This window comes from Henckelia pumila, chromosome 2, assembly GCF_033568475.1.
Source record: "Henckelia pumila isolate YLH828 chromosome 2, ASM3356847v2, whole genome shotgun sequence".
Lineage (NCBI taxonomy): Eukaryota > Viridiplantae > Streptophyta > Magnoliopsida > Lamiales > Gesneriaceae > Henckelia > Henckelia pumila.
The window spans coordinates 150,994,628-151,008,013 of record NC_133121.1 but is presented as its reverse complement, the minus strand read 5'-3'; the positions used below and the strand labels follow the sequence as shown (position 1 = coordinate 151,008,013).

Sequence of the window (13,386 nt, the reverse complement as noted above, 5' to 3'; positions counted from 1 at the left end):
GTTTTTTTCGACATTTTATGAAGAAAAAACCCAAAATCATTTTTTAAATTCATCACAAACATTTACCAACGTGAATTTATTGTGTGTTTTATTTTTAGAAAATAACATGATCCTATGTGGTAAAAATATAAATGAAATGATTATTTTTTGAAACACATACATGATACACATTATGGCACTTTTAAATAATAAAACTTGAAATTCTATTTGAAACAAATCGAGGATCGATGCAAAGAGATCTCGGAAGTGAACTAGGTTTTGGTATTCCTCATCAAGCAATTCTATTTCTTCCTTAAGGAGATCCGAGAAAAGATGGGATATGGAAAGACATGTTTCCTAACAAACAAGTTAGGTATTATTATTAAAATTCAACTCCTTAATTAGTGATATGTTAGTGAAGTTTTTTTTTAAAAAAAATAAGCAACTATTGAAATAATAAAAACCTTTTTTTTGAATCAATAATAAAAACTATTTAATACTTCATATAATTACTAATAATATTTATAAATGTATGTTATTTATTATAAAGTTATATATATATATATATATACATATATATATATCTCATCATCATCATCATTTGGTATTGAATGACACTCCTAGTAGCTTGGCAAAGGACCACTCGCCCTAATACCCCCACGCCCACCCAAACGGGAAAATTTGATGCTGGGGGTTAGGGCCACTCATTCCCTGTCATGTCTCATGTGTAAACAAAAGTACATTTTTTTGTTTTAAAATTTTTTAAATGTGTTAAAGATAAGAAATTTGTTTACAGAGGGTGAATAAATTATATTTTTAAAATAATTTTGAACTTTGGGGCAATTAAGCTAAGCTACCGGCTCGAAAGTAGGGGTGTTCACGGTTTGGATAATCGCCCGATCCGAACCGAAACCAAAAATTCGATTCGAACCGAAAATTAGGTTCGATTTTTGATTTTCGGATTTCTGGATTTTTGGTTTTTCGGTTCGGTTCGGTTTTTTTTCGCGGTTAACCGAACTGAACCGAACCGAACCAAACCGAAAAACCGCTTTTTTTTTTTGCTTTTTTTTGTTTTTTTTTGTTTTTGAATTTGAATTTTTTTTTACCAATCAATTAATATGTACATCAATATTGTGTGCCCATAAAATTAATTTTATTGAAAAACTGAAATAACAAAAGTCATCCTTCGTTTTTTTTAAAAAAAAACATAATTGGTTTAATTAGTTATCTAATTATTCAAACATACTTGAATTGTGGATTCAACTTGAAAAATGTATTGATTTAGTGATTTTCAAAAGTATTGATTTTTGAAATAGAAATAATTAAAAATTAATGAAGTTATTTTATTATATTATATATACACATATTTGCATTATATATTATATTATTTTTATAAATTCAAAATTATTATTATTGAAATTAAAAACGTTAGCAATTTTTTGTTTTAAATGCAGTTATTTTCAAATATATTTTTCGAAGTATTAAATCACAAATATTTGATTTAACCATTAATTTTTTCCAAAAAATTATTCGAATAACTAAAAATATTTAGTTTTTTTTTTAAAAAAATTATTTTAATATTTTTTTTTCAAAAAACCGATTTTTAGAAAAAAAAAAGTTCAAAATTTTTTTTTTAAAAAAAAACCGAAAAACCGAACCGAAAAACTGAAATAATTTCGGTTAAAAACCGAACCGAATTGCCCAGTTCGGTTTAGTTTTCGGTTTGGCTTTTCGGAAAACCGGTTTGGTTCTGTCCAAACCGCCCGAATGAACACCCCTACTCGAAAGTCTATTTTGCCTAACAGATAAATTTGTGCAAGAACTGAGCTGGTCAGCGTGGAAAAGTCTCGCAACAAAAGTTGAGCTAATCACATTAAATTGAACTGGAATGTAGTAAATATAATAACACAAGGATTTTATGAAAGTTCTAAAACTAACATTCTACGTCTCCCTTATTTTGTTTCTATTTTCAAAAAGATTTTTACCAAAATACTTTGATTTATACAACCAGTAGTTGTACAAACTCAATCTAACCGACTTTTGATTAGAACTCCTAGTATCTTTCTACTCAGAACACTTCTGATAGGACTATAATAACAACAATCACATCAATCCCCAAAGCATTTTAAGCTTTAAGTGTAACACAGTTGATCTAAAATTGATCTGATATACTGATATCATAGTAAGAGTGCTGGCAGCTTGAATATTTGAGCTGGATTCTTTTGAAATAGCCTCAATCTTGGCAAGAGAACTTTGCAGAAAATTCTTTGATCATTCTTTTTCATTCTTGATCCTCAAGTATTTATAGATATGGATCTGTTAGATCCCTAAGTTTTGGTGATAACAAACAATTTTTAATTGTTGTAGATCAAGCTGTCTTTAATTGTAATACCGATACTCGACCGCTTACACTGAAGGCTCAAGGGAAGTTCTCAATCGGTCTCAAGCAAGTCAAGAGTTCTCAAACGTTCTAGCAGCCATTAGTTCTCAACCGTTCAAGACTACAAGGATATCTACTCGCCCGTCTCTATAACAGACAGCTCACTCGACCGTTCATCGGTTTGAATATAATTTTGAAAACAGTTGTAAATATTTGATCTTATTCAAACTACACAACGTAAAAAGTATTCCACATACTTTACCAGAAAAGTTGGTTATCAAGACATGCACAATTAACATAGTATCAGAAAATCAAAATGTTTTCCCAAAATGCACACTGCAGAGTTTGAGCATAGGAACTGTTTGCGACCATTGCATTCTATATTTGGAAAGATAAAAATATCGTATTTATTGATGCATAATCTATGTCAAGAAAGGATGGTGACAATCATGTTTTTGCATTAATGAGCTTAAAATCGAATGTTGAATGGTCACATGCAAAAGTCACTATAAATAGTGGATGCATCAAAGAAAGTACAATAACTTAACTTTGCAATCTGAATTATCTATCAAGAACACTATCTCTCTCACTTACAAGCTCGCATTCTCAGATTTTGACTATATAAGAAAGTCATATCATCTTCTGCTCAAACTCAACCCTCAATTATCAGAAATATATCATATATTCAAGGATCAACCAAGGATTCATCAAGCCTCTAGACTGCTTCTGACAGAAGTCTTCGTAGGAGAGTTTGATTATTTGAATCTAAGGATTCAAAAATTTGTATTGTTCTTGTGGTTTTTATTTGATAAGACGTGTTGTCTTATCTTTGTGGTAAACTAGGAGTTCTGGTTTAGGCAATGGATAAGTCCTAAAGTCGGAGTGGATTGTTACATAGAGTTGTAAAACCAAAATCTTCTCGTGAATTTTTTCCTAAGTGAAAGAAGGGGATACATGGAAAGATTTAACCTTCGAACTTCTATATCTCTTGTGTTAATTCCCTTTCTGCACTTTATTTACGTTGTTGATATATTCTTAGTGGGAACCATATTCCCCTTTCTTTTGTCCTTAGGGTCCAAAGGGTGCTCCCTGGTAGTCGACGAGGAGGCAGCACCCTCATTAATCTTGATTCCACTCGTCGGTCATGTGGTGAAAGCTTGTGGAACTGATGGAACTGCTAGATTCTCTACGACTGATGGTGGTCGAGAAGTTAATGGTGGTTGAGAAGGAGGAGATTGAGAAACCTCACATAGTGGCTTCAACTTATTCTTCTTCTTCTTCGGCTGATCATCTATTTTTTGGCTTTCTTCTCGTCCTTGGTTTTCTTGATTCTTTCCTTGGCAGGTGAGGGAGAACCAAAGACTTGATAAAGAGGAGTATTATCCATTTTCTCATCAAAATATGTTTGGTACACCATCTTCCTCTTGACTGGTTCCATAGTTGCCTTCTTCTTTGCTTGAGTCTCTTGCTTAGCCTCAATATTCATCTTTATTCACGGAGCTCATCGGCAAACACAACATTTTTCTTCAAAATTTTGTTTATATTTTCCACGTTGAGCCATTTAGTTTGGTGAAATGGCTCAGTAGCATTGAGATCAACTCCGAACAAGCCAAGGTTGTGTCAGATCTACAGTGAATACCTTTATGACTGACCATTCCCTCTGGTCATGTCACATAGAATCCCGAAGAGAATATCCTATCAATTCACCTAGATCTTGGAGGCAATGACTCTCATGTACTGGAACTTCTCCAAAGTAACCTTCACATAAGATTTGATACCCCGTGAAATAATTTTAACCCAAACCCATTCATTATGGGTTTATGAGGGTTGGCCCAATTATTGGATTATTATTAGGAAAGGTCCAGCCCAGTTTTCTACCTGTTAGGGTGTGTCAAGACCTGGGCTGATATTTATGGGTTGACCCAAACTGGGGCCCAATGGGCTTGATATTTTTCTAGTTCAAGAGGGACTCGGATATATTGAAGATAAGCTTGATCATTGCACAGATATGAATGAGATATGGATAGACTCAAGGGCGGATCAATGAATGAAGAGTCATACTTCAGGACATGTTCTAATTCGACTAGGTAACTAACTTTATTTTTCCTATAAATACAGGTAATGTTATGGTTGTGTTCATTCATTACTCACTATTCATTATTCATCAACACTCACTCTCACTTTTACATGCACGCACCCATACTCTCTCGTTTTCGTATTAATCATACCCTCTGCCTTCAAGACACTGACTTAGTCATCGGAGGGGTCACGCCGGAAACACCTTCGACGTCCCCTGACCTAGTTGTTGCTTGTGCAAAACTTGGTGGTACCCGACCCGAACTTCTTCATAAAGGAATTGGAGGATCCATTCTACCAGACCGAACCCGAAGTAAAAAATCGACATCATCAATTGGTGCCGTCTGTTGGAATTTGAAGAAAAAAGAGTTTCGATGGCTAATCAGAATGGAGAGAACCCAAATTTGGAGCAATTGATAAATCAAGCCATCCAGAGGGCTTTGGCCGAAAGGGGTGAGGCCAACCCTATACATCCCGATCAAAATGCCCACCTGGAGAGGATCAAAAAGTTGAAGGAAGAGATGAAGCAGCTAAGGAAGAAGCAGGCCGGGTATCTAGCTACCACAACCAGAAACATTCCTTTCACTCAGGAGATATTGGACGCCGACCTCCCTAATCATTTTAAATTACCTCACGTTGGGGAGTATGATGGGAAAGGAGATCCAGAGGAACATCTAGCACGCTTCGAGAATGCAGCCCTGTTGCATAAATACTTTGACCAGATTAAGTGCAGGTCTTTCCTTACTACTCTCATAGGACCAGCTTAGCAATGGTTCAATATGCTACGCCCGGGGGAGATCAAGGAATTCAAGGATTTTAGCAAATCCTTTTTTCATCACTTTGCTAGCAGCAAAAAGCATCCTACCACTACTTTCAGCCTCTTTGCAATCAAGCAACGAGAACATGAAAATTTGAGAGCATATATCCGCAGGTTTAGTGCCTTGGCTCTCGAGGTACCCATGGCTACCCCAAACCTGCTCATCAGTGCCTTCATGCAAGGGCTGAATACAAAAGATTTTCTCAAATCTTTAATAAAGAGGCCGCCGGAGACATACGAGGAATTACTCACCCGAGCTGAGAAATATGTCAACATGGAAGAAATACAGGTTTTGCGAGCAGCTGTGAAGAGGGAACGACCAAAAAGTCCAAAGAACAATAGGGTTCCGAGCACTAATTCAGGGATGGGACAGCCATTCTGACCTGCGTTGTTGGAAGAATTCACCTCTTTCACTCCTTTACGCATGAGTAAAGTCCGAGCTTTACAAATTTGTGATGATCGGAAACTCACACAAAGGCCTCCATGGACTGAAAAGGGACCTCGAAATAGGGAATCGGATAAATATTGTCACTTTCACAATGAGTATGGGCATACTACGGAGTATTGTCGTCAATTAGATCAAGAGATTGAAAGGATAATACAGCAAACTCTAAGTTAAAAAATATATTGACCCATCAAGAGGGGTATCGCCCGAACAGGAAACAGCGAGGAAGATCGAGACAAAGAGCCAGGACTGCTCCTCCCCATGAAGATTTTAATCTCCCAAATCAAGACCATCCCAGGGATGATCGAGCTCATCAAAGACCGGCTCCTCCTGCCCGAGGAATTATCAACATGATTTCTGGAGGCCCTACTGATGGAGATTCCAATCGAGCTAGGAAAACTAGCGGCAGAAAATTAATAAATATGGAGATTGACAATCAGATTGTCCATACTAGCCCGACCCTCTCTTTTGGGCCGGAAGATTTTAAGGGGGTTTCTAGCAACCATAATGATGCGCTGGTAATAAGGTCTTCGGTCGCAAACTATGATGTAGCTCGTATATTTGTGGATTCAGGCAGTTCTGTCAACGTTATATTCCAGTAAGTAATAAATCAAATGGACTTGGGACAGTACAAGATGGATCCCGTTGTAACATCACTTTTTGGTTTCACGGGTCATGCCATCCGACCTATTGGGTTAGTGCACCTACTTTTAACTCTGGTAAGAAACAACTCTCGCAAAACCAGAATTGTGAGCTTCATTATAGTAGATGCTCCATCCGCCTATAATGTTATACTAGGAAGACCTGCCATGACCACTTTCATGGATGTGGCATCAGCTCTGCATCAGAAAATGAAGTTCCCAGTGGGTAATGAGGTTGGGGAGGTGCAAGGTGATCAAGTTATTGCACGCAAGTGTTATGTGTAGGAGGTCAGAATAGAGCAAAAAGTAGCCAAGACTGATAATGTTGACAGACCTGGACTTTTTGGCATGGAAAAGGTCAACCTGACAGAGGACACATCTGTCACTGCTGAAGAAGAAATTGAGGAAATAATGATCTCACCTCCTTCTGGGATGGTTAAAATTGCTCGCAACCTTGAAGCACAGTTGAAGCAACCGCTACTGGAATTCTTGGAAAAAAATAAGGATGTTTTTGCATGGTCAGTTTCCGACCTGGTAGGGGTACATCGAAAAGTAGCAGAGCACAAGCTCAATGTAATAAAGGGTTGTCGCCCTATTATTCAAAAGAAAAGCACTTCGATACTGAAAAATATGCGGTAATAAAGGAACATATGGACGAGTTACTCAGGGCTGGGCATATTGAAGAAATCCACTTCCCGACCTGGTTGTCTAACATAGTCTTAGCCCCAAAATCTACGGAAAAATGGCGTATGTGTGTAGATTTTTGAGATTTGAATAAAGCATGCCCTAAAGATTGTTACCCTCTACCTAGAATCGATCAGCTTGTCGATTCAACTGCAGGGCATGAATTACTCAGCTTTTTGGATGCTTACCAAGGGTATCACCAAATTCCCTTAGCAAAAGAGGACAAAGAAAAGGTGAGTTTTGTCACATCAATAGGAACTTATTGTTATGTGGTCATGCCGTTTGGACTCAAAAATTCCGGGGCAACATACCAAAGATTAATGGACAAAGTATTCAAGCAGCAAATTGGAAAGAATATTGAAGTCTACATTGATGATATCCTGGTCAAGTCCCGCACTGCCAACCAATTTATTACTGACCTAGCTCAAACATTCCAGACGCTGAAAAATTATCAACTGAAGCTAAACCCTAGAAAGTGCACTTTCGGAGTCCGCGCTGGAAAATTTCTGGGATACATGGTTACAAAAAGGGGAATCGAAGCTAATCCAGAAAAAGTTCAAGCCATCATCTCTATGAGCTCCCTAAGAATATACAGGAAGTACAAAGATTAACAGGAAGAATTACAGCACTGGCCCGATTTATAAGCAGATCGGCAGACAAAAGCCTACCTTTCTTTAAAGCACTGCGAAAGATGAAAGATTTTGAATGGAGTGATGAAAGTGAAAAGTCTTTTCAGGATTTAAAAACCTACTTAAAGAAATTGCCTGTCCTGAATAAGCCTACTCAAGGGGAAGAGTTGTTCCTCTATTTGGCTGTTACTCCTCGAGCAACCAGTTCGGTCCTTGTCAAAAAAGACGGAATGAATCATCAAACCGTATACTTTTTAAGTCATGCCTTGAAGGGACCCGAGCTCAATTACCTAACTCACGAAAAGCTTGCTTTAGCTCTGGTCATTACAACGAGAAAATTAAGGCCTTATTTTCTCTCGCACCCTATCACCGTACTCACCAATAGTGCTTGGGAAAAATCGCAGCTAATCCAGATGTATCAGGTAGACTTGTCAGATGGATCATAGAATTGAGCGAGTACGATATCAAATATGAACCTCGAACAGCGATAAAAGCTCAAGCCCTAGCTGACTTCTTGGCAGAAACGGTTCAGCTAGAACAAGAAGAGCTATGGAAGATTTTTGTAGATGGGTCATCATGTCAGTCAGGAAGCGCAGCTGGAATCGTTATCATCTCACCTTGGGGTGAAGAAACTAATATTTCAATCAGATTGGACTTCAGAGCCTCTAACAATGAAGCAAAATATGAGGTCTTATTACTTGGACTCAAGGCAGCACAGAATTTGGGTATTTCCCGGGCTATTCTATATTCCAATTCCCAATTATCAATTCAACAGAGCAATGGAAAGTTTGAGATCAAAGATGATAAGATGAGGAAATATGCCAAGACATTAGACAAAGCCAAGAAAGGATTCATCGAGCTGAAATTGGAGCTCATCCCCCGAGCTGAGAACATCAAGGCCGACCATTTGGCCCGCTTAGCCAGTGCCTTGAGTGACCGGCCTGACCCCATCGTTGCAGGTCGGGAGCTCGTATCTCAGTTGGAAACTCTGGATGATATGCTAACCCAAGTACCAGAAGGGGATTGGAGATATGATATACACAAATATCTGACTACAAAAGAACTGCCAAGTGATAATAAGAAAGCTAAGGAGACAAAACGAAGAGCACTTCGTTTCGTCATGATAGACCAAATTCTGTTCAAAAGATCTTTTTCTCAACCTTTGTTAAAGTGTTTGGGCCCCGACGAGGCAAAGTGTGTATTACGGGAAATTCATGAAGGGTCTTGCGGAAGTCATCTAGGAAGTCTTGCCCTAGCTCGGAAAGCCCTTCTTGTTGGTTTATTTTGGCCTACTATGCGGAAAGACTCCTCAGATCTGGTTCATTCGTGTTATAATTTCCAGAGACATGCTAACCTACAGTGGAGACCTGCAGAATACATGAAGGCAGTGGTGGCCGCTTGTCTTTTTGATTAGTGGGGGATGGATATTGCAGGGCCATTCTCTGTTAGCATGGGGCAAAGGAAATTTTTGTTGGTCGCAGTCGATTATTTTTCCAAATGGGTGGAAGCCAAGCCCCTAGCCAAAATTACAGAAAACAAAGTGCTCAATTTTCTATGGAAAAATATAGGGTGCCTCTTCGGGATCCCTCGCAGGTTGGTATCAGAAAATAGGAGACAGTTCTGTGGATCCAAAGTTCGAGCATGGTGTCAAGAAATGAAGATCGAACAAGTTTTCACCTCTGTTGCATATCCGCAAGGGAATGGACAGGTCGAAGTTACCAACAGAACGATAGTTCAAGCTCTTAAGACACGACTGGATGCAGCTAAGGGCAAGTGGGCAGACGAACTCCCTTCCGTATTATGGTCCTACCGAACTACAACTCGATCTGGTACAGGTAAAACTTCTTTTAGCATGGTGTATGGGACTGAAGCTGTTCTCCCGGCAGAAATTGGACAAGAGAGTGCCAGGATAATGGCATATGGGGCAAACAATCAAGAATTGCGAGCAATGGATTTGGACTTACTTAAAGAGCACAGGTCCCGAGCTGCAATTAGGCTCGCAGCCTATCGCAAACGAATGACCCAGGCCTACAACAAAAGAATATACCCTAAAGTTTTCCAGGAGGGAGACCTGGTTATGCGAAAGATACAACATCTAGGGGAAAGAGGAAAGCTAGAGGCCAAGTATAAAGGCCCATTCAAAGTAATAGGAAAAGCTGGGATAGCTTCATATTACTTGGAAGATGCCCAAGGCAAGAAGGGTAAAAGGCCATGGAATGCTCAGCACTTGAAAAAATATTATCCCTAGTAGCTCAGCTCGGGCCTCAGCATGTTATTTGTAGTTCACTGAGCTGGTCCTTAACCAGTTAGTCTTTTTGCGTTATTTATTCCTGTTTTGCAATAGTCAGTCCTGTTTTGTTTGCTTTCGGGTCAGTCCTGTTTAGCGTCAATTTTCCTTTGGAACAATTTCGTTGCAAGATTCAGTTCTGTTTTATTGAACCTACCCTATGAAATTTTTTAGAAGCATTCTTAACTTCAAAGCCCAGGCAGGTCTGGCACTCAAAGTCCACATCAGTGGAACTCAAAGACCAGACAGGTCTGACAGTCAAAGTCCACATCAGTGGAACTCAAAGCCCAGGCAGGTTTGGCATTCAAAGTACACATCAGTGGCCCACATCAGTGGAACTCAAAGCCCAGACAGGTCTGGCACTCAAAGTCCACATCAATGGCCCACATCAGTGGAACTCAAAGCCCAGGCAGATCTGACACTCAAAGTCCACATTAGTGGCCCACATCAGTGGAACTCAAAGCCCAGACAGGTTTGGCATTCAAAGTCCACATCAATGGCCCACATCAGTAGAACTCAAAGCCTAGGCAGGTTTGGCATTCAAAATCCACATCAATGGCCCACATCAGTGGAACTCAAAGCCTAGGCAGGTTTGGCACTCAAAGCCCACATCAGTGGAACTCAAAGGCCAGACAGGTCTGACACTCAAAGTTCACATCAGTGGAACTCAAAGCCCAGGCAGGTCTAGAACTCAAAGTCCACATCAGTGGAACTCAAAGCTCAGGCAGATCTGGCACTCAAAGTCCACATCAATGGCCCACATAAGTGGAAGTCAAAGCACAGGCAGGTCTGGCACTCAAAGTACACATCAGTGGCCCACATCAGTGGAAATCAAAGCCCAAGCAGGTCTGACACTCAAAGTCCACATCAGTGGAACTCAAAGCCCAGGCAGGTCTGGCACTCAAAGTCCATATCAGTGGAACTCAAAGCCCATGCAGGTCTGGCATTCAAAGTCCACATCAGTAGAACTCAAAGCCCAGGCAGATCTGGCACTCAAAGTTCACATCAGTGGCTCACATCAGTGGAACTCAAAGCCCATGCAGGTCTGGAACTCAAAGTCCACATCAGTGGCCAACATCAGTGTAACTCAAAGCCCAGGCAGGTCTGGCATTCAAAGTCCACATCAGTGGTGTAAGGCTCGGGATTAATTAATATTAATCCGAACTTATATAATTTTAATCCGAGTATATTTAATTTGGGAATATTTAGAGTTTCGATTTAAATTCTAATATTCTTAAATTATTTAGGATTGAAATTGAATTAAAAAGAGGACCGAGGACTTAATTGCAATTTTTGAAGTACGAGGGATTAAATTGCAATTATATAACTTATCCGATTTAATATATATATTGTCGGCATGATACGTGCATGAAATAGAATTTCTTCAGCAAATTTTGAACAGAGATCCGAGTTCCTTCGTTTTTGTTTTGATATTCGATTTTCAATTTGACGTAACTTTTGCTAGGGTTATCCGATTTCGATTCCGTTAATTGTTCTGGAATCCTTACGATGAGGGCTTCGATCTCGTGTAAGTTTTGTGATGTTTTTGAGATATTCCAAAATGAATATATGGGCAGAGATCAGTTTTTCATGTCTTATATTTGTTCTTCGATGTTTATATGATTTGGTATCGAAACCGGATTGATGTGTTCGTGTTAATTGTATCCAATATTGATTCCAGCATGTAAATCAATTATTATAGCTGTTGAGATGAGGATTTGAATGATATTTCAGTTGGTTATTGAGTTGAGATGCACGAATGAATGATATTGGAGTTAGAAATGCTTTCGATATTTCGTCGGTTACCGATTTTCAATCGCTACTCCGTCGAATCATGTTTTGAAGTCATTTTGATAGTCTATGTCTGAGCTGAAGTCCTTATCTAGATATTATGAATGTTATAGCATTTTTATTCTTTAGTTTCAGTTGAGTTTGGAAGGCCAACGACTCAAGACGTCGACTTTGAACCGAAGAAGTTGCTTGAGGTTTGAAATGCGATTGATTGACGATTTTTTGATGGTTTTGATTCGTTTCTGAAATGATTGAGTTGAATGAAGTTTGATATAAATGTTCTGATTGTTATATTGCAGATTGAAGTGTTCAGAACAGAGATATTTGAAGGTATAATGACGACATCGTGAGTTAGGGACTTTGAAACTCAAGAACGACTATTCTTGAGTTGGCCCGTAAAAACCACATACTTGTTATGTTTTTGATTTGAATTGATGTTGTCGATCCATCTCAGGTAGTGGATCTTTGAATTTGAGTCGATACGATGTTAATTGAATTGATTCTATGCCAAGGTTGCTGTTAACCTTATTTTCTAGCCCAAAATGGCTATGTTAGATGGATATCCATGTCAAGATCATTTATGAATTTTGATGGCCTCGAAGTTATATGAATCAATTCTTATTCGAAGCGTTATTTACTCTATTTGTTGAGTCGAGTTTAAATAGATTCGATATTATTTATTTAATGCTTTTTATATGTTGGTTATACTGAGATTGTATTCTCACCGGAGTTTATCCGGCTGTTGTCTTGTTTTGTATGTGTGCATGATAACAGATGGGGCAGAAGCTGGTCATCGACATCATTGACAGCTGGGAGAGATTCTAGCACGTGATGACTTGGGTTGTAGATGAAGTCGTATGAGTTTAGAAGCATTAAACCTTAGAACTACTTGGTTTGAAGTAGTGTATGGAACTTGAGAACATGTGGTTGTTTATGGTTTTGTTAACGACTTATTCGCTGTAATATATGCATATATTGATGTTTGAGGGCTTATTTATGTTTATATGCAAGACTTGGATTTGATATAACATGTTTTGGATTGTTGTTGATGATAGAAATGGAGGAGGTAGGAATTGACAGCAAGAAATCGAGCTTCTGGTTTTTCTGTCAAACTAGCCCGGTCGATTGAGTGAAGTTCCCCGATCGATCGCGGCCTTGAATTTTCAAAACAAAAAGTTGAGCTAATTGGCTCGCTCGATCGGATGAAATTACCCGATCGAGAGAGGCCAATTATTTTCCAAACCCGAGAGCAGAGCAATTGTGCTCGCTCGATCGGGTGAGTTCACCTGATCGAGCGAGGTACTGTTCAAGATTTAAAATTTTTTTTCCTTTGCTCTTGGTTTATTTAAGTAATGATTAATGAATGTTTAATTGTTCATTAATTGTCCTAAGATGAGATTAGCAACCCGAGGTCCCCACAACAGGTGGTATCAGAGCTTAATTTTCTCGTACTGAGACTAGATGAGCGGGGTAGATCGAGTCTTCTATTCTGATTTATTTATTGCTTTCATACTTGTATGGTATATGAATTCTTGCTTCCCGATGTTTATTTGTCACATGATGTTGTGATAGAATGAGAAGAGTATGCCTTACAGTTTTCTGAATTACACGCTATCTGATTATCTGATTGAAGAAATAGCATGTATGGAATAAGTAT

The 13,386-nt window shown here is 38.7% G+C and overlaps 2 protein-coding genes across 2 annotated transcripts; both read left to right on the top strand.

Moving 5' to 3' along the window:
- Nucleotides 1-6,119: 6,119 nt before the first annotated feature.
- Nucleotides 6,120-7,633, top strand: LOC140878689 (uncharacterized). Its single transcript, XM_073282304.1, has 4 exons — nt 6,120-6,295; nt 6,443-6,581; nt 6,624-6,973; nt 7,150-7,633. Exons 1-4 carry the CDS (start codon nt 6,120-6,122, stop codon nt 7,631-7,633), a joined length of 1,149 nt encoding a protein of 382 aa, XP_073138405.1.
- An 80-nt stretch (nt 7,634-7,713) lies between these two features.
- LOC140878688 (uncharacterized) lies at nt 7,714-9,065 on the top strand. Its single transcript, XM_073282303.1, has 2 exons — nt 7,714-7,971; nt 8,037-9,065. The coding sequence occupies exons 1-2, from the start codon at nt 7,714-7,716 to the stop codon at nt 9,063-9,065; spliced, it is 1,287 nt and encodes a 428-aa protein (XP_073138404.1).
- Nucleotides 9,066-13,386: the final 4,321 nt, after the last annotated feature.

Coding starts and splice junctions, on each gene's coding strand:
- LOC140878689 (XM_073282304.1), top strand. CDS start 6,120: ATGGAGATTGACAATCAGATTGTCCATACTAGCCCGACCCTCTCTTTT. Junction 6,296..6,442: donor TCTGTCAACGTTATATTCCA/GTAAGTAATAAA, acceptor TCGCAAAACCAG/AATTGTGAGCTTCATTATAG. Junction 6,974..7,149: donor TCGATACTGAAAAATATGCG/GTAATAAAGGAA, acceptor CCCTCTACCTAG/AATCGATCAGCTTGTCGATT.
- LOC140878688 (XM_073282303.1), top strand. CDS start 7,714: ATGAAAGATTTTGAATGGAGTGATGAAAGTGAAAAGTCTTTTCAGGAT. Junction 7,972..8,036: donor AAAAGCTTGCTTTAGCTCTG/GTCATTACAACG, acceptor ACTCACCAATAG/TGCTTGGGAAAAATCGCAGC.